The sequence below is a fragment of the Bos grunniens genome, chromosome 11 (genome assembly GCF_055505025.1).
Source record: "Bos grunniens cultivar Pamir isolate PY7600 chromosome 11, Bosgru_T2T1.0, whole genome shotgun sequence".
Lineage (NCBI taxonomy): Eukaryota > Metazoa > Chordata > Mammalia > Artiodactyla > Bovidae > Bos > Bos grunniens.
In genome coordinates, this window is record NC_141175.1 from 34,608,300 (window position 1) to 34,633,214 (window position 24,915).

Here is a 24,915-nt window from a genome sequence, read left to right on the forward strand (position 1 = left end):
GACTAAAACTGTACCCGCAAATCTCTACCCACGCACAGACGCCACCATACCACCTGCATTTCCCAGGGACGAAGAGCAAGGCCTCCTGGGAAATTACCTTTCACCTCCCCTCTTGCCTTACCTCAACTCACCAATTTTGACGTTAGCGAATAAAGCGACGAGGAGGCCTAGAAGGTGGGACTTAGTGGTCCCAGGTCCATGTTGATTGGTTGAGACGGTGAGGGGGGGGCCCCCGCGTGAGCTTGCTAGCGCCCCTCCCTCGGTGGGCGGGGAGAAGTGAGGATTGCGCTTGCGCGCTGAGAGGCGGCGGAAGTGGCGGGGGCGGGTACGCGTGCGCGGTGGGCGGAGCGTGGCTCTTGTAGCTTCTTTGCCCTCCCGGGTCCTCCCAGTCCTGCCCAGCCGGTGTAGTGCTCCTGGTTTCCTATCTCGTCGTGGAGAGTCGCTGCCGACTGGGCGCTCGTGTTCGGGTCGTCATGGCAAGTTACGAATACGTGAGCCCGGAGCAGCTGGCTGGCTTTGATAAGTACAAGGTAGCGCGGGCCCCGCGGACGCCCCTTGCCCTGCTGGTCCCGGCCTCTCCTAGGCGCCTGAGAGGCCGGCGTGGTTTGTGTCACCTTGTGCCGCGTGGCTCCGGGCACACTGGCGGCACTTTCTCCGGGGGTCCTGCCGAATGCTGGGGATTTGGGGTCGGGGAGCATGGGAGCATCCTAGGCCCGCCGCTCCGATTCGGCCCCCTCCCGGGGGATTGCTTTTTCCTTAGGGGACCGCTCCACGAGAGTGGAGCGGGAGAATTCCCTTGGCTTCTTTACTTCGTTATTATTATTTTTAGTTCCTTGAGAGGTGATGCAGTTCTCTTCTGTGGTGTCCTGTCTTTATTTTAATGAAGCTTTTACCCGCCTCTCTTGCATTCAATTTCGGCGATGGAGAGAATCTCTTGGCAGATGAGGCCCGGGGAAGGGGAGTGACTACTGGGGCCGTACTGCAGATGCACCCGCTTCCACTCCCAGAAAAGAGGCGCCTGGGCGGCCAGTGCCGGTACATGTGCACGGGCAGAACCTGGAACTGTGTAGTGAAAAGAGCGCGGGCTTTGGAGCTCATGTAAACCTGATACCGGATCTGATACCCAAATCTAATTTATTTGGCGTTGGGCTAAATACTAGTTTTTACCTTGCAAAATGAGCATTGGAAAGCGCCTGGTACATAATGGGCCTCCAGGACCTTCTGGTCGTTATCTTTCCTTCAAGTAACGTTCTTCTCCACTGCTTCCTTAATGAGCGAATGACTCCAGTCAGTCGTCCAAGCCCGAAATCTGGGCAGTAACCTTTCATCCTTGCTACCTGTGCCGCTTTCACTACTGATTACTTTACCCCACCCACGAGCCCGGTGAATCACCAGGTCCTGTAAGTTCCGTCATTTTAGCCTAAACGAGAAAGATGGCCCCACTACCACTCTCCCCACATATACTTTAATCTTTTAATTTTAGAATGGTTTTTAGAACAGATTTGCAGAAAAATTGTAACAGTAGTACAGAGTTCCCATATACCCCACATCCGATTTTCCCAGTTATTAACATCTTATGGTACATTTGTCACAATTAAAATGAACTGATACTTACACAGTGTTATTAACTGAAGTTCATACTTAGTTTTCACCCAATGTTCTTTTTCTGTTCTGGGCTCTCATCCATAATCCATAACATTTAGTTGTCATTTAGTTGCCTCCTCTTGGCTATGATGGTTTCTTAGTCTTGTTTTTGATAACCTTGATAGTTTTGAGGTGTTCCAGTCAGGCATTTTGTAGAATGCCCCTCAACGGGGATTTGTCTGATGTTTTTCTCATGATTAGACAGGATTATGGTGTTGAAGTGCCTTTCTCATTGTCCTAAGAGTACATGTCATCATCGCGACTTAATCACTGTTGGTGACTTTGATTCCCTTGCTGAGGTAGTGTTTGTCAGGTTTCTCCTTGTAAAGTTAATCTCTTTGGAAGAAAGGGGCTATCCAGACCTCATTTAAGGGGTGGAGAGTTATACTTCACCTCCTTGAGGGCAGAATATTGATGTAATTTTATTTGGACTTCTGCATGGAAGAGTTATCGTTTCTCCCCAATGTATATTTATTCAGTGATTTACTTATATGCATATGAGTTCATGAATATTTATTTTCTACTTTGGGTTACAGTTAAATACTGCTTGATTTGATTGCTTACTAACATCCACTTTTGCCCTTCCAGTCCTTTTTCTCTGCTTCATAATGATCTTTTTAAAAAAGTGTGTATCTGGTCACATCACTCCTTTGCTTATAATCCTCCACTGTCTTCTCTTTGCTCTCGGAATGAAGTCCTCAAATCTAGAACATGATCTGCAAGGCTCTATGATCTGGCCCTTGTCTGTGTCATCAGCTTCATGTCATGGCTCTCTCTATTCTTGCCAGCATCAGTTGCCATCTCTCCCATTTCCTTTTTTTCAGATCTTCAAGTAATGCTATGTCTGCCAGGAATGTAGCTCGCCATTTATGTTTATCTTCACATCTTTTAAAAAAACATTTATTTATTCATTTATTTGGCTGCATTGGGTCTTAGTTGTGGTGTGTAGGATCTCCAGTTTCAGGGCTTAGTTGCTCCTCAGCATGTGGTAACTGAGGGCTCTGGTCCCTCATCCCCTGCATTGCAGCCTAACCACTGCATTGCAATCCTAACCACTGGACCACCAGGGAAGTCTCTCATCTTCACTTCTTAATTTGAATGTTACTTCCTCAGAGAAGCATTCCTTAAATATCTCATACCTCTCAAGTATGCTCTTATAGCACCCTCTGCTCCTCTATGAGATTAGTTCTTTAGGTGTCTCCCCATTACTTCTGTGCATAGGCATCCAGTAAACATTTGTGGAATGAGTAACAGAAAAATCACAGTGGATCTTGTCAAACTGGAATAACTGTAAGGGACATAGTGCATTCCTCTGCTTTTGAGCAATATTATGTCATACTATTTTGAACTGAGATGCTGACTTGTCTGAAAATTTTAAGTCGAAATTTAACCCAGTGCGAGGCTTTCACTGAAGAAGATTATTAGCCCAGATACCTCTAGTTTTCCCCTTTCGTTATCTCTTTTGCACTGTAAATATTGACATAAAAATTTTTTTCTTCCATTCTAGAATCTGGCTTTCTGGTAAGTGCCAACCAAATAACTTTTATTTGCAACAGTGTCTGTGATAGGGAATCTAATTTTTTTTTCTTTTAAATAAGCAGTCTTTCCTAGATTTATATTTCCTAGTTTATAGGAAATTTTAGTGTGATTTTTCCATTCCTATTTTTCCCCCTTCTGTTATCTGACTCACTTCCTGTCCCCGACAGCAGATTTCCTGTCATTCTGGAAAGCAAAGGTCAATTTAGCAAACATCCAGTGTTCACTAAAACATAATTTGTTGATCTTCTTTTAGTTATAATGAGACTTACTTTAAAAAAGTGGGTGTGGGGATTGCATGGCACAAATTTATAAACTTCTTCTAGCAGAAGGTTCTTTACTCAGTACTGTGTTCATATTAAAAAATATGACTCCAGAGGGCAAAAAAATCTGTGTGGTCTGTTTTCCTGGAATGTAAATTATACCTGGAGACCTTTTCTTCCTGAAGATCACATATTCCATTATGTGGGCTTTTTGTAAATGCTTATTGAATTAAAACAGCTTTTGAAGAAGATCATCCCATAAATGGGTGAAGACTCAAAACACTCAAAAGAGAGATTTTTATTCCTTGACGTGACTCTGTATATTAAAGCAAAGAGATGTAGAGAAAAATTTATATTATCAAAGCAGCTGGTGGAAGAATTACTTTTGAACCAGTTTAATTTATCTTCCCCAGAGGTACATCTGAGAGCTACAGTTGAAAACCTGGCCGTTATTCAGAATAACTCCTGAAAGGGGTGCACACGTAGAGTAGTAATTAGGTTTCAGTAGTAAGAAAGTGTTAAGGCAGTTGATTTTGAGGGCAGAAGGAAGCATGGGATGAATTCAGTGTTACATGCTCTCTTAACACTTGTGTTCCTTGTTATGTCTCCCCAGCCTTATTAAACAGTTGCATAATTTGTTGAGTGTCCACCCTCTTTGTTGGGATATGAGCTCTGGGAGGGCGAATCCTACAGCTCTCTTGGTGCACATGACCAAGGTCTAGCACATGAACAGTGTAGGCATTTGACAGATATTTATTGAAGGAATGAAAATGTACAAGAATAAAAACCATTTGGAAGTATGGTAAAATGGAGCTGTGCATTTCCAGGAAACTGGAAGGATACTTTCATATTTTGAATGTGAAAATAAATCACCATTGTTCTCGGTTGCTTATTAATGTACCTTTAAACAGTTGTGTTGAGGGATTTCACTCTCACCAGGCTTATCTTGGAGAAGGCAATGGCACCCCACTCCAGTACTCTTGCCTGGAAAATTGCATGGACGGAGGAGCCTGGTGGGCTGCAGTCCATGGGGTCCCTAAGAGTCCGACACGACTGAGCAACTTCACTTTCACTTTTCACTTTCATGAATTGGGGGAAATGGCAACCCACTCCAGTGTTCTTGCCTGGAGAATCCCAGGGATGGGGGAGCCTTGTGGGCTGCCATCTATGGGGTTTCACAGAGTCCGACACGACTGAAGCGACTTAGAGGCGGCAGCAGCAGCAGCAGGCTTATCTTTCCTGCTCTCTTCTATCCTATCTTGCCTTAAAGAATGTTTCCACTTATCTAAGGGTGAAACTTCTATTGTGGTTTACCTAATCTGACCTAAGGAAGGCTTAGTTTTAATTGATAGTGTAGCAGCTAGTTTCAAATTGTATCATTTTGCTTCAGAGAGAAAGTGTTCTGTGAAATACCTTGTTTGGTATCAAGGCTATAATTTTATGACGAATTGGTTTCTGCTATCATGGTAATTAATTAACTTGGCTGTAAACAATAGCCCATTTGCAGGAACTTTGATAATTGTGAATTCAGGTGGAAAAGAAAGGCTTCCTACATCTTGATGGTCGTGTTAAAGAACTGGAATCTGGCCTGCACCCTTACCAGTTCATGCAGTTTCGTTTTGTTTGTCCAGTAAGCACTTATTGAGGGCCTGCTCTGGCTCAGACACGGCATTGCAACTGGAAAATTAAGCTAGGCTAGAATTCCTGCCTTCAAGGAACTCAGTTAGGTGGCATATGGGCAAAGAAGCAAACAGATATTGTTAATAAATGCAGTTAGGTAAGTTTACTTCCTTGCCCTTGACAATTGTACTTCTCTGCTTGTAAACACTAATTGGCATATAGCATATATACATGTACTCCCGTGCCAGAAGGTTATACCAAGAGGAAGGATGTTTTAGCTAAGGAAGAGTAAGTAAATTTTTTCAAACACCAGTCTCCTCCTTGAGCATCCGTAGTGCCTCCTACGTGTTTTTCATGTGTTTGATATCCAGAGTCCTCAGCGAGGATTTCAGCTTCCTTCACTAGACAGTCCCTCCTTTTGTCTCATCTCCTCATCTCTTGTTTATTATGGATAAAGTCTAGCAAGGAAATGTGGTCATCAAGCAAGGTCATTGCGACCTGCTTGTTCTTGTCTCACTGCTCTAATTCTTCTCCAATCTTCTCTCACCACCTGTCTGACTTGTCAGCAGATGTAAATGACAATATTCATGGAAATGGCATCTCTTTGCCCGATGAGTCATGTTCTTTGTGGGTGCAGTTCTTAAAGTCTTGTATTGATAAAAAGTACTTTTGTTGTTCAGTTATTAAGTCGTTTTAATTGTCTTAATTGTCTTGCGACTCTTGGTAACCCCATGGACTGCAGCACTCCAGACTTCCCTGTCCTCCACTATCTCCCCAAGTTTGCTCAAACTCATGTCCATTGTGGGGGAGCCTGGTGGGCTGCTGTCTATGGGGTCGCACAGAGTCGGACATGACTGAAGCTGCAGCAGCAGCATGTCCATTGAGTCAGTGATGCCATCCAACCATCTCAGCCTCTGTCGCCCTCTTCTTTTGCCTTCAATATTTCCCAGCAACAGGATCTTTTCTAGTGAGTCGAATCTTCACATCAGGTGACCAAAGTATTGGCGCTTCAGCTTCAGCATCAGTCTTTCCAATGAATATTCAGGGTTGATTTCCTTTAGGATTGACTGGTTTGATCTTGCAGTCCAAGGAACTCTCGACAGTCTTCTCCTGCACAATTGGAAAGCATCAGTTCTTCGATGCTCAGCCTTCTTTATGGTCCAATTGACTACTTGAAAAACCATAGCTTTGACTGTATGGTCCTTTGTCAACAAAGTAATGTCTCTGCTTTTTAATACATTGTCTAGATTTGTCACAGCTTTCCTTCTGAGGAGCAAGCATCTTTTAAATTCCTGGCTACAGTCACCGTTTGCAGTGATTTTGGAGCCCAAGAAGTCTATCACTGTTTTCACTTTTTCCCCAACTATTTGCCATGAAATGAAGGGACTGGATGCCATGATCTTAGCTTTTGGAAAGTTGAATTTTAAGCCAGCTTTTTCACTTTCCTGTTTCACCTTCAGCAAGAGGCTCTTTAGTTCTTCTTCACTTTCTGCCATTAGGGTGGTGTCATCTGCATATCTGAGGTTGTTGATATTTCTTCCAGCAATCTTGATTCCAGCTTGTGATTTCAGACAGGATGCAGAGATGATGTACTCTGCATAGAAGGTAAATAAGCAGAGTGACAATATACAGCCCTGACATATTCCTTTCCCAATTTGGAACCAGTCCGTTGTTCCATGTCCGGTTCTAACTGTTGCTTCTTGACCTGCATACAGGTTTCTTTGGAGGCAGGTAAGGCGGTCTGGTATTCCCATCTCTTTAAGAATTTTCCACAGTTTGTTGTAATCTACCCAGTCAAAGGCTTTAATGTAGTCGGCGAAGCAGAACTAGATGTTTTTTCTGGAATTTTCTTGCTTTCTCTATTATCCAGCAATTATTGGTAGTTTGACCTCTGGTTCCTCTGCCTTTTCTAAATATAGCTCATACATCTGGAAGTTCTTGGTTCACGTACTGATGAAGCCTAGCTTGAAGGATTTTGAGCATTACTTTGCTAGCATGTGAAATGAGTACAGTTGTTCAGTAGTTTGAACATTTTTTGGTATTACACTTCTTTGGAATTGGAGTGAAAACTGACCTTTTCCAGTCTGTGGCCACTGCTGAGTTTTCTAAATTTGCTGAGATATTGAGTGCAGCACTTTAACATCTTTATCTTTTAGGATTTGAAATAGCTTGGCTGGAATTCTGTCACCTCCACTAGCTTTGTAATTCTTCCTAAGAGCCACTTGACTTCACAGTCTAGAATGTCTGGTGCTAGGTGAGTGACCATACCATTGTGGTTATCCGAGTCATTAATACCTTTTTTGTACAGTTTTTCTGTGTGATCTTTTCACGTCTTCCTAATTTCTTCTGCTTCTGTTAGGTCCTTGGCATTTCTCTCTGTCATTGTGACCATCCTTGCATGACACATTTGTCAGAGCCTCCTCTATGGCCTGTCTGTCTTGGGTGGCCTTGGACAGCGTGGCTCATACCTTCATTGAGTTACACAAGCCCCTTTGCCACAACAAGGTTGTGATCCATGGAAAGTTCTTTTAGAAACTTTGAATTTCTGTCCTAGGGTTAATATAATGCCTCCCCTTTTTTCATTTTCAGTTAGATTTGGTGTTTTTCTTTCTTAGTAGATTATTACTAGGACAGTGCCTTGCATTTAGTGAATACCTGCTGAATTTCATTATACCTTGTCTTTGCTTGCAGTGCAGTATTTGAAGTCACTGTCAGGAGGTTAGGGCTTCCCTTGTAGCTCAGCTGGTAAAGAATCCGCCTGCAGTGTGGAAGATCTGGGTTCAGTTCCTGGGTTGGGAAGATCCCCTGGAGAAGGCATAGGCTACCCCACTCCAGTATTCTGGGGCTTCTCTGATGGCTCAGCTGATAAAGAATTTGCCTGCAATGTGGGAGACTTGGGTTCTATCCCTGGGTTGGAAAGATCCACTGGAGAAGGGAACGGCTACCCACTCCAGTATTCTGAGCACTAAGCTGATGATGTGCCTTGTCCTTCAGCTGAGGAATTGGCAGAAGTGGCATTCATGTTTGTTTTCACCAGAGCAGTGGTCCTCAGACTTGAGAGTGTTTCAGAATCACCTGGAGCGTTTATTAAAAGACAGATTGCTGGCTCCACCTCTAGGCTGTCAGGTTCTGTGTGTTAAGGGAAGGGTGCAAGAATTTGCACTCAGTTTGGCAGCTACATTTTGAGAAGCACCTCATCAAAGGAATATTCCATTGTATTGAAGAGCAGTTAATAAACCAAGAAATGAATGTAAAGAAGTAAGAAGCTGTATTACTGTAATGTTCATATGTTAGCTCTCAAGCATCAGGTAGTCTTGATTTTGTGGATAGGGGCCTCAGGGTATCTCTTATACTAGAAAAGAGGATGGTGTAGTGCTTTCAGTATTGGGTATGAGTTTTCTATTGCTGGGTAACAAATTATCACCGATTTGGTGGTATAAAACAACACACATTTATTGGCTCCCACTTTTCTGTGAGTCAGGGCACCAGTGACTTGGCTTCTCTGCTTATGTGTCACCAGCCTGCCATGCAAGCGTCATTGGCGCTGTGTTCTCATCTGGAGTTCGGGGTCCTCGTCCAGGCTCATGTGGTTGTTGGCTGAATTTAGTTCTTTCTAATTGTTCGGCCAAGGCTCTTGGCTCTTAGAAGTTCCCACTTTTCTGGCCACATGGCTGTCACCATAGGCACTTCATGTCATTGCTGTTTGCTTCTGTAAGGTCAACAGGAAACTCTTCTTCAAACTGTTAAAATGGAGTCCTAGGTAATAAATTATATTATGGAAATGGCATCTCATCACCATTGTGTATAATGTTTTCTTGGGACTTCCTTGGTGGTCCAGTGGTTAAGATACTGCACTCCCAACGCAGAGGGTCTGGATTCCATCCCTGGTCAGGGAACTAAGATCCCAAATGCCTCTCAGCATGGCCAAAAAAAAAGAAATTATAATATTCTCTCAATCAAAGCAGTGACATCAGTCACCTTCACTGTATTCTGTCAATGAGAAGCAGGTCACAGGTTCCACCATCAAGAGAGTGAATTAACAGTGAAGGGGAAGGGATTGATTATTTGTATAATTTGTATAAAGAGTTTGACTCATTGGGGATTAATTACCTTAGAATATGTCTGCCACCAACTGGAAGACAGAAAAAGGTGTATTGGAGGATGGACATTATGTTAATAACAATTTCAGTATATTGGATCTATCAATAAGTAGCCCATGATTGTGTTTGGGCCAGGAGATGATAGTCTGGTTTAAAACAAAGTGATCCATTTCACAAAAATGTTCCAAGATGACTCATAAAGGATTTATAGTTTAGGCCTTCCTGCTTATTAGCTGTTAATCCCTGAATTTTATAGTTTCTTCATCTGTAAAATAGGGTGGAATAATCTACCTTATTTATCTTATAATATCAAATAAGAGAACAGGTATAATTGTACTTTGGAGACTGTATACATACAAATGGAGACATGGTATTATTAATAGGGGGAGAGTAAGAGCAACTTCCCTTGTGAAGTGGCAAGTTGCTGTGAACTAGTTTCCAGAGGAAAATTGTTTCTCTCATCACTGATGGAGTCATTGTATATTGCCACTTAAGTAAACATGCAGAGTAGTTTGTATTTATTCATCCATATGTGCAAACATTCAAAGATGTGTCAGTTCAGTTCAGTCGTTCAGATGTGTCCAACTCTTTGAAACTCCATAGATTGCAGCACACCAGGCTTCCCTGTCCATCACCAACTCCTGGAGCTTACTCAAATTCATGTCCATCAAGTTGGTGATGCCATCCAACCATCTCATCCTCTGTCATCCCCTTCTCCCGCCTTCAATCTTTCCCAGCACCAGAGTCTCTTCCAGTGAGTCAGTTCTTCGCATCAGGTGGCCAAAGTACTGGAGTTTCAGCTTCAACATCAGTCCTTCCAATGACTATTCAGGACTGATTTCCTTTAGAATTGACTGGTTGGATCTCCTTGCAGTCCAAGGGACTCTCAAGAGCCTTCTCCAACACTACAGTTCAAAAGCATCAATTCTTTGGTGCTCAGCTTTCTTTACAGTCCAACTTTCACATCCATACATTACTACTGGAAAAACCATAGCTTTGACTAGACAGACCTTTGTTGGCGAAGTAATATCTCTGCTTTTTAATGTACTATCTGAGTTGATCATAGCTTTTCTTCCATGGAGCAAGCATCTTAATTTCGTGGCTGCAGTCACCATCAGCAGTGATTTTGGAGCACTGCCAAAATAAAGTCTCTCACTGTTTCCATTGTTTTCCTATCTATTTGCAATGAAGTGATGGGACCAGATGCCATGATCTTAGTTTGTAAATGTTGAGTTTTAAGCCAATTTAAACTCTTTCACTTTCATCAAAAAGCTCTTTAGTTCTCCTTTGCTTTCTGCCATTAAGGATGGTATCATCTGCATATCTGAGGTTATTGATATTTCTCCCAGCAATCTTGATTCCAGCTTGTGCTTCATTCAGCCCAGCATTTCTCATGATGTACTCTGCATATGAGTTAAATAAACAGGGTGACAATATACAGCCTTGACGTATTCCTTTCCCGATTTGGAACCAGTCTGTTCCATGTCCAGTTCTAACTGTTGCTTCTTGACCTGCACACAGATTTCTCTGGAGGCAGGTCAGGTGGTCTGGTATTCCCATCTCTTTGAGAATTTTCCACAGTTTGTTGTGATCCACACAGTCAAAGGCTTTGGCATAGTCAATAAAGCAGAAGTAGATGTTTTTCTGGAACTCTCTTGCTTTTTCGATGATCCAGCGGTTGCTGGCAATTGGATCTCTGGTTCCTCTGCCTTTTCTAAAACCAGCTTGAACATCTGGAAGTTCACAGTTCACGTATTGTTGAAGCCTGGCTTGGAGGATTTTCAGCATTACTTTAATACTGTGTGGGATGAGTGCAGTGGTGCGATAGTTTGAGCATTCTTTGGCATTGCCTTTCTTTGGGATTGGAATGAAAACTGACCTTTTCCAGTCCTGTGGCCACTGCTGAGTTTCCCAAATTTGCTAGCAAATTGAGTGCAGCACTTTCACAGCATCATCTTTTAGGATTTGCAGTAGCTCAACTGGAATTCCATCGCCTCCACTAGCTTTGTTCCACTTGACTTCGCACTCCAGGATGTCTGGTTCTAGGTGAGTGATAACACCATCGTGGTTATCTGGGTCATGAAGATCTTTTCTGTGTAGTTCTTCTGTGTATTGTTGCCACCTCTTCTTAGTATCTTCTGCTTCTGTTAGGTCCATACCATTTCTGTCCTTTATTGTGCCCATCTTTGCATGAAATGTTCCCTTGGCATCTAATTTTCTTGAAGAGGTCTCTAGTCTTTCCCATTCTATTGTTTTCCTCTATATCTTTGCATTGATCACTGAGGAAAGCTTTCTTGTCTCTCCTCGCTATTCTTTGGAACTCTGCATTCAAATGTATATATCTTTCCTTTTCTCCTTCACCTTGTTTATTGAGCTCCTACTGTGTGACAGATGCAGACAGGATCAGGCTGGGAAGCCGTCTCCCTTCTCTTAACTGTTACTGTAAAATGCCAACTGTCTGGTGAGTCCCACATTTGTATGTGAAGGTAGTTCTTTTGATTGCCTTCATATTTGTTGAGTGACTAACAGTTTTTAATAATTGGGATCTTTTGTTTTATGTTTTGTGCTTAAGTGACTGCCCAGAGGCTTGGAATGCCATTGCTAAAGAAATCTGCTGCGGGATTGGTAGAGCACATGTTGACTACAACGGATCCTGTCCTCATAGAGACTTACAGCTAAACATGGTTGAGTCCTGAGACCCCTCAGCAGGGGACTGACCTCCATACCATATTAATACCACACAGACACTTGAGAGAAGAAACTTGACATTTCTTTTCTCTTCCCTGAGTTCTTAAGAAAGGATGATAATGTGTTTCTTTCATTTAAGAGATATCTGGAAAGTTGGTATGAGCAGTAAACAGTTTAATATAGTGAACCCAGTTGGGGACCAAAAGTGGTTCTTTGTGACTGTCCTGCTTTTTATTCCTAAAATCATGGATGATTTAGAAGTCAGGAATTTGGAGAGTAATTTTAAAAAGTCAGAAACATCAGTTTGAGCTTGCTTACATCTGAAATGATTAACAATCAGTGCAGTTTATGAACTATTATTAGCTTGTACTCAGTCCATACTTCATGGAATTCTGTGGTTAACTAAAATATGTTTTATAGGTGTAAAGTTTATTTTTCAAGTGGGTAAAGACAGGCAATCATTTGATAGTTAGAGACTTCTTCCTTATATTGATCAGAAGACAAAGCAAGGATACTAGATGGGTCACTAGCCTCAGTCTGGTTAATAAGTTGTTCAGAGCTCTGCATTTAGTGCAAAGAGATGTGTCGGTTCATCAGTTTTCTTATCAGTTTACAGAAGAGATTTAAAATACACTACCTGTACCAGGAAGTGGTTCCATAGTTTTCCTTTTGCTGGAGCCAATTTCCTTTTGAAATTAAGAGGAGATTCACATTTCTAATGTCTTTCTCAAAAACGGGCACTTACTAGCATATTTTAGAAGTAGTTTAGAGTCTTGTACTGCTCTAGCCTAACCAATAATTGCCACTGGCCTGGTATATGGTAGCACTCTTGTAACTGTTTTGCACTTTTGCTGCCTTTGTGATCCTTTAAAAATATAATCAGGACATGCATCGGGCTTATGATAAAATAAATCTCACTGTGGACCTTTTGGGTGTTGTCTGCCCATGTCTCCAGTGTCATTTCATACCACTCTTCCTTGTTCATTCACTGAGCTGTGGAGTGGCTTTCCTCCACTTTGTGGTCTTCCCACATTTTGTTCTCTGCTTTAGAAGGTGTCTTGGCATGTACCCTCCCTCTTTCCCAATTTTTACCTATAAACTGCATGCACATACACACATACACACGTGCATACTGTGACACATATATTCTTTATTTTCTCTCTCATTTTTAAGGTATAAATTATATACAAATGCACAGATCTTAAGTATATAATTTAATGAATTTTTGCACGTATGCATACCCATGTAACCGTCACCCAGGTCATGAAACAGAATTATTTCTAGCACCTCAGAGGGCCCCCATTTAGTCCCTCTCATCAGACTGTTATTATGATCTCTTTTTGCCATAAATTAATTTTGTCTGATTTTGAAATTCATATAAATGCAATCTTCAACGGTATCTTCTCTTTAGTACTCTCACTTTTGTTTGACTCACTGTCCTATCTTGTACATTCTTTACCTGTCTTATCTTCTAGGACTCAGCTTTAGTGTCCCCTCCTCAGAGAAGCTTTTTCTGAGTACCAGGACATTCCTGGTCCTCTGGGACAGCACCCCATTTATTGCTTTTCATGGTATTGATCACAGCTGTGATTATGACTTGTTTTCCTGCTTACTGTCTTTCTCACACTAGACTATGGGCTTGGTGAACACAGGACACATTTTGGTCTTGTTCACCACACTCTTTCTGGTGGCCTAGCACAGTGCCTGGCACAGTCACAGGTACTCAGTCACACATATTTGTTGACTTAATAAATGAATGAATAATGAACCCTGCTTTATTTCCAGACTTGTACTGAAGTAAAAAGAAAAAAAGTCTTGCAACTTTCGAATATTTGACAAAATATTATCTAAGGTAATTCTGGATTTCATTAAGACTTCTTTGTGGGCAAGGTTGACTAATTGCCATTGGTGACAGTACAGAATTCTATACCCAATAAAAATGACTAAATGTGTGAATAGCAATCTTGAGGGGACTGTTTAGAAGTTCAACCTTGATCCACATTTTTATAGAGACTTAGATGAAGTCATTGCTAATATGACAGTTTTGTTTGTTGTTTAGTTGCTAGGTCACATCTGACTCTTTTCTGACCCCATGGACTAGCCTGGCAGGCTCCTCTGTCCCTGGGATTTTCTAGGCAAGAACACTGGAGTGGGTTGCCATTTCCTTTTCCAGGGGTTGAACCCACCCAGGAATTGAACCCGTGTCTCCTGCTTCGTAGGCAGATTCTTTACTACTGAGCCACCTGGGAAGCCCAGCTTTACATGCTAAGAATTTGGGGGTGCATAGTTAGTATGTGGATTACTGAGTCTGACCCCCAAGGAGATCAGAAAGATGAGTGATCTCTAGCAGGATGAAGTGTTTAAATGGTGAATGTAGGGTCTTACACTTAGAATCCAATAATTAGCTTCATATGAATGTAGAGAAAGGTGGCTTTGCAGTCTGTATAAGAAAGGCCAGAGAAGTTCAGGTGACTGAAATTGGGTCTAAGTCTGCAGAATGACTTTGTTTCCATGGGAAATTAATACAGTGTTGAGCACCTGTTTGAGAAATAAGTTATTGAGGGAGAAGGGCTAATGCACCTTCTTTGTACTCATGCACCACTTGAAATGTTCCTTTTGCTCTGAATCACACTTTTGTGTTGGTTTAACAACAAAATGGATTGAATGGAGCACTGGTTGTCAGACTAAAGCCCCCAGACACGCTGTTTTGGGGATAAAGTTTTAGCACAACATGCCCATTTGTTTTCTTATTTTCTGTGATTTCCTTCTGCTTCCGTGGCAGTGTTGGGTATTTATTACAGAGACCATATGGCCTGCAAAGCCTAAAATATTTAGATTTTCTGGCATTTTCCAGAATAAGTTTTCCAACTTCTGGTCTAGAGAACTTGACTATGATGATGAAGGGGAATGAAACTGTGACCAGAGAGGAGCAGCACAATGAATGTGAGATTTTTTAACCAGGTGAAGAGAAGATTTAGTGCGACAAATAGAACCATCTTCAAATATGGAAAGCATTATTGTTTGGAAGAAAAATCAGAACCATATCTGTTTAGCTGTGTAAGGGAAATTGAAAACATGATAGGAAGTATGGAGCAAGGGGAGGATTTTGTTACCGTGTAGAAAAATTGTTTTAGCATTGGATTGGGGTCTTTTTAGAAGTAATGAGTGTTTTGGTAACCAGAAGCATTTAAAAAGAGGCCTGGAGCTTCCCTAGTGGTCCAGTGGTTGGCACTCCGCTGCAAGGGGGTATGAGTTCTGTCCCTGGTGGGGGAACTAAGATCACACATGCTATGAGGCATGGCCAGAAATTAAAAAATGTAAAGAGGCCTGATGACTTTCACCTCTCACGTAGGTGAGAGTCAGGCACATGAGAACTACATGCCTCCTGAACTGTTGGATTTCTGAGATTTTGCCTTGGAATGATTCTCAAACTCAGGCTGTGGTTTGCAAGCGTTTCTTCAAGGCACTGGCTTTGTCTGGCCTAACATTGTTTTGTGCTGTGCTGTGCTTAGTTGATCAGTTGTGTCCAACTCTTGACCCCATGGACTGTAGTCCATCAGGCTCCTCTGTCCATGGGGATTTTCCAGGTAAGAATATTGGAGTGGGTTGCCATGCCCTCTTCCAGGAGATCTTCCAAGCTAGGGATTAAACCCAGGTCTCCCACACTGCAGGTGGATTATTTACTGTCTGAGCCACCAGGGAAGCCCAACAGATTGTATTGGGTTGGCCAAAAACTTAGTTTGGGACTAAGGAAAAACCCAAACGAACTTTTTGGCCAACCCAATAGATCAAGCAAGTTCTGCAGGCCTTAACAGGGGTTATTACCTGATTCAGATATTCTGGTGTCTACCAAAACATCATTCCAATAGAAAATAAAAATATATTTGACAGGCATTAACTGAATCTAGTTTGGCACCTTTAAAAGTTTACATTTTGCGTATTGTTCAGGCATATGAAAGGTTTGACTCATTCTTCTTTCCTCCTATTGATTCACAAGACAGTTTTGAGTTTCTTTGTTTATACCAGGTGATATGCGACCTTGAAAAAATACTCAAATGTGTAAGGCTGAACCGCAGAGCACTCTTTAGGTTTATTGTTGGCTACCTTTTGTAATCTCATATTAAATTTTCTCGCTATACTTGAGCTTACCAGCTGTTATTAAATGTAAAAAATCCAGTTAGGCAGACACCATTTTGTATTGAGTTTTGTAATCTTTTCATACTTCTACTGTTCCCCTGAAATAGAGATTTAGAGGTAAAACTCCAAATTTATAGAGGAGCTTTTCTAATCAAAATACCATGAGTAAATGACCTTTTAGATCCAAGTTCGAATTACGGAAAGCTGCTGAATGAGATGCATTCAGCAAACATTTGAATTAAGCATTGTACTCTGTACATTGTATTAACTATTTGTGTGATGTCCTGAACTGTGTTCTTCTAATTTGGACTTTTTTCAACTTTGTACTTTGCAGCAGGTGGTAGACTTGAAATGTCTGGTTTTCCCGCTTATGTGACCTGCTGGCTACATCATGTGGGTCTGGGTTCCGACCTTGGTGAAACGGAGGAGGCCAGGGCCCTCCCACTTTGTCTTGGGCAGCTTTCGGGGTTCATGATGGTTTTATGTCCTCAGTCTGTAAAGTTAAATTCAGGTAGTCCTCTCAGTTACAGTCACATTCATTTTGCAGAGGTTCAGATGTCATGGTATCTGTTATGTGGAAAAGCTTTGTAGACTGTAGAGAACTGTGCAAGTAGAAGTTGATTTTAGCACAAACCGTAATATTCATGTAAGGGGGGCTTCTTCTGAGAGTCTGGGTGCAGCTGCAAAGCTTCTCGCTCTGAACAGAGTTCTTCTTCATCATTTTCTTCTAAGTTATCCCATTTTGTCCAAATGAGTTGGAGAAGTGGAGGCACTCAGACATGGGTTCTGTTGAATAAACATTTGACTTCCTAGCTGACTCTTTGTGAGCAGTATTTTAAATGATTTCTATTTATTTACTTTTTGCTCCATCTCACTTTTGAATCTTGAAACACTGGTGGGAAACATTTCCTGCATATCTATAAAATGTTCAGGAGGAGAGCGGGATTCGGGGGCGCTAAAGTTGCAGGGGCAGGGTGGGAAGGAAGATCCGGAGTGGGGCAAAAAAAAAAATTCAGGAAGAAATTTTGATCTTTAATGATGTTTTTTTTTAAATCACATAAAGTGCTTACTACTTATTTTATAGTCATACTGAACATAAGTATAAAACACAGTTGAAACTTTTTTCAAGCATTTGACTAGTATGCCATCTTTTAAATGTCAGCTTGTTAAATTAGGTAATATTCCCAGTTCCTGAGGATGAGAATTGTTCCTTACCAATTTTGTATCCCTTCTTCTTTGAATGTAGTGAGTGCTTCCTACATGCCAGGCACTCCAGTATGTGTATCTCTGATGAATAAGTCATCAACATGACTCTTAAAATATTACATAATTAAATAGGGAAACAGTGGAAACAGTGTCAGACTTTTTTGGGGGGGCTCCAAAATCACTGCAGATGGTGATTGCAGCCATGAAATTAAAAGACGCTTACTCCTTGGAAGGAAAGTTATGACCAACCTAGATAGCATATTGAAAAGCAGAGACATTACTTTGCCAACAAAGGTCTGTCTAGTCAAGGCTATGGTTTTTCCAGTGGTCATGTATGGATGTAAGAGTTGGACTGTGAAGAAAGCTGAGTGCCGAAGAATTGATGCTTTTGAACTGTGGCGTTGGAGAAGACTCTTGAGAGTGAGTCCCTTGGACTGCAAGGAGATCCAACCAGTCTATTCTAAAGGAGATCAGCCCTGGGTGTTCTTTGGAAGGAATAATGCTAAAGCTGAAACTCCAGTACTTTGGCCACCTCATGCGAAGAGTTGACTCATTGGAAAAGACTCTGATGCTGGGAGGGATTGGGGGCAGGAGGAAAAGGGGACGACAGAGGATGAGATGGCTGGATGGCATCACTGACTCAATGGACGTGAGTTTGAGTGAACTCCGGGAGTTGGTGATGGACAGGGAGGCCTGGCGTGCTGCGATTCATGGGATCGCAAAGAGTCGGACACGACTGAGCGACTGAACTGAACTGATACAGATATTTTGTTAGAATTTTTCAAAGTTTTACTAAATAGCTTAACAGTTGGGGCATACCTTTGAATATAATGTAACCTGTTCTTTTCTTCCTTTGTTTATTTAAGGAATCCATTTTCCTGCTGAGAAGGGATCTGTCATTCTTTTGGTGCTCAAAACACTCTTAAGGACACATAATGCTTATACATACAGCACTTCCTGTGGGCTAGGTACTCTTCTTAGTGCTTCATGTATGGTATTAGTTTATCTAATCCTTATGGCAATCATTTGAGGTAAAACTTTGATCCTAATTTTATAGGTGAAAAAACTAAGAGGATTTAAGTAACTTGCCCAAGATTGTAGCACTAGTTAGTGCATTAGTAATGGTGTAGAAGGTGAAACAGCAAGATTGTCATTAGTTGAGAGTGATGAAGGAGGTTGCCTGAGTGGTCTGTGTGTGAATGCACAGGGTGCTTATTATCCTGCATAGTAGGTGAGCACTTGAAAGCAATATAGAAGTTTCTGCTGCCACATTGTAATATTATAAAAGCTGATTTGAGTAAAAAGAAATCTGGCTGTACTTGGCCATCTTTGCCCCATTCATGCTTTTCTAGTTCTGTTATTTAGATAAGGACATCATATAAGTAGATATATTCTTTAGGTTACTTTTGTACTATTATTTTCATTTGAGAAATATTGTTCCGCGTGCTGTTATGCAAGGATTAACTCTGAATATTTTCTTTCATTTCTTAACAGTACAGTGCTGTGGATACCAATCCACTCTCTCTGTATGTCATGCACCCATTTTGGAACACTGTAGTAAAGGTAAGATGATTAATAAGCATGCATTTGGGTTTTAGTAGTTTAAATATTTTAAACTGTTTTATGGAGTACTGCAGATGTAACAATAAGACCCTTAGAGAAACTGCCTCTCCCATCCTCCCTTCCCTTAGTCACATACCTTTTGATTTATCTTATCACTGAAGTATAAGTTTATACTTTAGATCCATTATATTTATAAAATGCTTCTTAAATGCTTCTAAAATATAATGTTATGATTATAAAAGTTTGTTGATTATAGAATTATTTAGAACATAGAAAATAAAAATGCTTATTTCTATTAACTGGAGATTATGATTTGCAATTTAATGTATGTAACTCCTACATATAATCCAAATTTATGGCTTTTATTATGACAGATTTGTATGTTGTGGTATATAATGGACAGAAATTTCACTACTTTAATTATTTTGTAATTATTTTGAAAAAAATAGGTATTTCCTACTTGGCTGGCTCCAAATCTGATAACCTTCTCTGGCTTTCTGCTGGTTGTGTTCAATTTTCTACTTTTGGCATACTTTGATCCTGACTTTTATGCTTCAGGTATGATTATTGCTTTAATATAAAATCTTAAATAGAAAATAAGATATGGCTATTTTCTGATTCTGTTAAGATGCTTGCAATTCTGAAAAGTTTTGAATATTATCGGTTCAGTTCAGTTGCTCAGTCATGTGTAACTCTTTGCGACCCCATGGACTGTAGCACGCCACGCTTCCCTGTCCATTACCAACTCCCAGAGCTTGTTCAAACTCATTTGTTCATCGAGTCAGTGAGGGTATATAAAATGTTAAAATTGGGTGTAAAAGCTAAGTTGTGCTTTCACAATCTGTTATGTATGCTTCTAAGAAGTTCTAGAAACCAACTTGATTTCTAGAATTTGGATATGCTACCTAAAAAGCAGTGAGGTTTTTGTATATAAAGAATAATTGGATTTATAAAAAGTGGAAAATTAGGACTGTGACGTTTTGCCTCAAAAGAATATAAGCATGGCCCAACAAACCTACCAGAAATATCCCTTCCCTCTTTCTAGTTATCGAATAAAAGTCCCCCTTTTATAGAGGGAACATGATCTCTCCAGCCCTCTGCACAGCATTTGTACTTGCTTTAATAACTCCCAGTTTCCTCTGAAAATGGTTGAAAAGTGAAGTGAAAATGTTCATCTCTCAGTCATGTCTGACTGTGACCCCATGGACTTTAGCCTGCCAGGTTCCTCTGTCCGTGGAATTTTCCAGGCAAGAATACTGGAGTGGGTAGCCATTCCTTCTCCAGGGAATCTTCCCAACCCAGGGATCAAACCCTGGTGTCCTGCATTACAGGCAGATTGTTTACCACTGAGCCACCAGGGAAGCCCCCTGAAAATGGTTGTTAGACCTTAAATATTTATTGACAGAAGTCTGGGCCCTTACTGAGGAGAGGAAAAATGTTTCTTTGGAAGCAGTTTCAGCCTTTTCCCAGTGTCTTCTTTCAGACCTGTTGGTCTTTTCTTCCTTCCACATCCAGCTTCTGCCCTGGCCAGAGAGAATCTGGAGTGTATTTGGGGTTGGGCGGGGAGGGCATATGTGGGAGACAGTGTTTTTTTTAATTGCTCAACAGGTGGATGAAGTTGAGAAGACTAGAAAGATGGAGGTAGATGAGTGTTTTTTGCATTCTAAGTTAGAGGATATATTTTCCAATAAGAATACTTATAAATGATATAGTCAGGAGTTTAATACTGTATTTCATCTGTGTTATGGGTTCAGCAGACCTTTGTGCACTGACCTAGAGAAACTAACAATCTCTCAAAACTTTGTGTTTGTAGGAGAATTTAGAGTTTTAAACATTTAATGACTTTTGATATTATAAGAATTCTGAATATTGAAACTATACCTATGCCTGACTTGATAAACTGAAAATTTTAACCATTGCTCCTCTGTGTGCAATAAAATGGTAATTGAATATCATAAAATACCATGTGAAAGATTAAATTTCATGAAGCACAATTTTGATATTAAGTGGGTTTTTTTAAAAAAAATTGTATTTCAATCCTCAGAACAGCCTCAAAATCTTTGTGACTAGAAATAGTATTTCCTTTGACTAAATAAAATTATTTACTTAGCTCTAAAATATGTAACTATATATATATATTTCCCCAAGTCATACAACTTGAAGGACCAGATGAAGTATCTAGTCCCAGTATTTTTAGGAAGTGGAAATCAGGAAAGGTTAGATAATATATTCAAGGCTACACTGTTGGTTGATTATAGAGCCAGGACTAGAACCCAGACCTCCTGAAACTCACTTGTTCTATCTTAGGGGGAAAAAGTGAGGTCCAGACATTTCAGAATGATCCTGATGACTAAGTCATCCAGTTGAGGTGATTTATCTATACCCAAATCCGAAGGTCTTTTGTTCAGCTAATAATTTAGTGAGAGAGTATAGGTTGAGGCTTTTTACATGTTTGTAGTATAATCATAAACAACAAGGATCGGATTAAACACAAGCATTTTTTAAATTCCAAAAACATTTTTCATTCTAGGCACATAAGTAATTTTCAAGTAAAGAAGAACATTCAGTCTTCAGTTACGATTAAAGCTCAAAATAAATGCTTATTGTTTATGAGGGTTGGGCAGTTACTTCTTGAGTTTTGTCGGAGTTTGCTGATATATTCTAGTATTTACCTAGTTATGCATTTAAGATACACTATAAAGTATTTCAGCTTCTATTTAATAAAGAGAAACATTTCTCTTTTGACAGTATAGGCTGTGGTTCCAACAATTGTACTTAGACTGCATTAAAACTGGGGTTGCTTTCCTTTCAGCACCAGGTCACAAGCATGTACCCGACTGGGTCTGGATTGTAGTGGGCATCCTCAACTTCATGGCCTACACTCTAGGTAAGAAATTGGCAAATATTCATTTTAGTCAATGGCTGGCAAAACGGTCAGCAAGGTTAGCTACCCAGTAAGTTATCATTTTCTCCTATGTTTAATTCATTTTAACTAGGGTTTATTAATATCCTGTGTAACTTGATAAATATATTCTTGAGTTTCTCTGTGAAGATTATTGTCATTTGCTGGGAATTTGGGGAATAGGATGGCGTTGGCAGACTGCCACTGGTGGGCCACATCTGGCCCGTTGTCTGTCTCTGTAAGTCGTGGTTTACTGCGCATTCCTCTGCATGTCTGTGGTTGCTTTCCTACGGCAGAGGCATAGTTGAGTAGTTGCAACAGAGACCATTTGGCCCACAGTGTCTAAACTATATGCTCTTTGGCCCTTTACAAAAAATATTTCCCAACTCTGGAATAAGACATCATTTTTGCCATGAGTTTGGGAAGCAATACTGACGTGTCAAATAGTTGCAGAATACTGAGAAAGGTGCTATAATAGAGTACAGCAGGGGAACAAACACAGAAGTGATCAGTTTTTGTTTGGTGGAAGCAGTGGTCAGGGAAGTCCACTGGGCCAGGCCACAGCATCTAGTCTGCCAAGAGTGCGTTTTGTTGGGATCATCGGCGCGGCTTGTCCTGCATTCTTCAGGTCTCCTTCCCTGCTTTATTTTTCTCCACTGTGCTTAAAACCATATGACCCACTTGTATGTTGTCCGTCTACTCTAAAATGTAAGTTCCTTGGGAATTGACTGGTGGTCCAGTGGTTAGGTCTCTGCGCTTTTTACAGGGTGGGAATTGCACTCCTGGCTGGGGAACTAAGATTCTACAAGCTATGTGGTGTACCCCCTTTTCCTTTTTTTTTTTTTTTTGTGTGTGTGTATATAATATAAGTTCCTTGAGGGTGAGTGCTTTATTTAGTTCATTGGGTGCCCAGTGTTAAGAACAGTACCTGCTACATGGGAAGCACTCAGTATATGGTTTTTAAATGAACGTGAAGTAGCAGACCCTGAGTTAAAGTTGCTTAGGTCTCTTCAGATAAAGATGAGTTGTATTCGTAACACCAGGATAATTTGGTACAGGGATTAAATCCTGGCGTGGTGAGTGGCCAGAGCTGTTAAGAGTGGGGAAGGAAGAAAATGAAATTAAGAATTAGACAAAAGCCTAGTTTTTTTCTTTTTAAAATTCTATAGACAGAGGCTTTGTGCATTCATTATTAAAGATAAGCTGGTTTTTGAATTTTGCTCTAGGGAATTCTCAGGCTGTCCAGTGGGTAGGACTCCACGCTTTCATGTTTGAGGGCCCAGGTTTGATCTCTAGTCAGGGAACTGAGGTCCCACAGGCTGTGTGGCACAGTCAAAAAAAATTTTTTTTTCTTGCTATAGAATTTGGTTACTAAGGACTACTCGGGAGGAATAGGGACAAGGAGAGGGTGGCCTGAAGGCTCTGGCTTTTCATAGCATGTCTCAAGAGTCTTTTGAAGTACTGTGTTCTCTGTTTTAGGTTGCCACAATTCTGGCAAAAATCCTGACCTAACATGAACTGTTGGTTGCAAAGCTTACCTTGAACTAACAGTTTATAATCTTCATTTATTCCACCAGTGTGGCTGTTGTTATGTTTTGCTGCAGAAATATTAATGTGTTGGGTCACAGGGCACTGCTCTAGATTTTGCTCGTGGGTTTTTCATAATACATGGGATGGGAGCTGAATTGCCTTTCTTATGAAAACACATTATGAAACACATTATGAGACATATGACACATTATGAGACCCCAGATGTATGGAGCCAGAATGGGTTCAATGAGAAGACATAGAAAAACCTAATCATTACATAGTTCATGGATTTAGTACTTGTAACTGCACAGAAATGGCACTGAGAATAGGAAATTAAGGCAGCAAATAATGAGAAAAGACTTTTAGAAAATATTTTAGCTACTCGGGGACAAAAAAGCTCCCAAACCTATGTAAAGAGAGATCAGTGTGCAGGCAGGAGTTTGCGATTCATCCTTTCATATAGGCCCTCAACAATATTTTTAAAGGCTGTCTTTGCCACGGTCTGAGCTAGTCACTGGGGATAATACTGTGGTGAGCTAGATAAACACAGTAATGATAAGGAATTTTAAATTCCTGGACTCTGAATCTTTGCAATTAGTATAATTCTTTACTTCTTTTAATTTTGAGTATTTATTTATTTATTTGACTGCAGCGTGTAAATTTGGGTCTTAGCTGCGGCATGCAGGATCTTTGATCTTTGTGGAGGCCTGCAGAACCTTAGTTGCGGCCTGTGGGATCTAGTTCCTGGGAATGAACCTGGGCCACCTGTATTGGGAGTGTGGAGTCTTAGCCACTGGACCAGCCAGAAAGTCCCCACAGTTAGTCCAATTCTGATGCATTTAATTAACAAAACTGTTTCTTTGGAGGAAGAATTTTTATAATTCAGTCTCTTGCCTTCCTTTTTGGCTGGGTTGTATGTTCTCTCTCCCTCTTCCCCTCTTCCTTTATCCCTTTCTCTTCCTCTACTGTTCCTTCCCCCATACCCCCAGGCTTCTCTGTTTCTGCCTCTAAATGGTGTTCCAACATGCTTTCTCTTTCTCCTTCTGTTATTCCCTGGTAATCCTGATCGTTAACACTATTGAGTTGACTCACGTGTTAGTATCTAGCCTTTATTTATCTTCTAAGTAGCTAGTAAATTACCCTTAGGTTGAGTTGCTTGACATTATTGTAGATAGCCTGTCAGCACTTCAATTTCAGCGTATAAAATTGTACTCAGCATCTTTTCTATCAGGCTTGCTCCTTCTTCAGATGTTCTTGTTTCTGGTAACACTACCACTTTCTTGGTTACCCAGATCTTCTTGTCCTTCTGTCTCACCTCTGTTTTACTGCATTGTCTTTTTTATTTTCTCAGTATCTTGCTCGCCTCCAGGTTTTCATTCCCACCACATTCCGTCTCAGCCCATCCTGTCCTTTACACTGATGTCAGGTCTGTCTTCCTGAAACACTGCATGGCTTTCACTCTTCTTACTCCACTCAGATCATTTTAGTAGCTCCTCAGACTCCCTGATACTTTTAAATGGGCTCAAATCTCCCTTCTAGCCTCTTGATACTGCACTCTTCATGTATAGTTTCTGGTTGAATTAAACTACTTGGCATTCTCTGCACACACATGTGCTTTTCCATCTTAGTGTTTTTGCTGAGAACACTCCCTCCTCTTGAAACGACACACTTCTTTATCTCTTATCTACTGAAATCCAACTCATTCTTTATGTCCCCACTCAGATTT

General features: G+C 40.8%; 1 protein-coding gene across 2 annotated transcripts in view; it reads left to right on the forward strand.

The window, feature by feature from the left end:
• The first annotated feature begins 268 nt into the window (after positions 1-268).
• SELENOI (selenoprotein I) overlaps positions 269-24,915 on the forward strand; it is a 41,222-nt gene continuing 16,575 nt past the window's right edge. Inside the window, exons 1-4 of one of the 2 annotated variants that reach the window (XM_086325936.1) lie at positions 269-530; positions 18,689-18,757; positions 19,207-19,315; positions 21,570-21,644. In XM_086325936.1, the coding sequence (XP_086182062.1) occupies positions 474-530; positions 18,689-18,757; positions 19,207-19,315; positions 21,570-21,644 (310 nt within the window). In that variant the 5' untranslated portion in view covers positions 269-473. The remainder of the gene's footprint in view (positions 531-18,688; positions 18,758-19,206; positions 19,316-21,569; positions 21,645-24,915) is intronic. The other variant, XR_015136551.1, reaches the window with a different exon arrangement.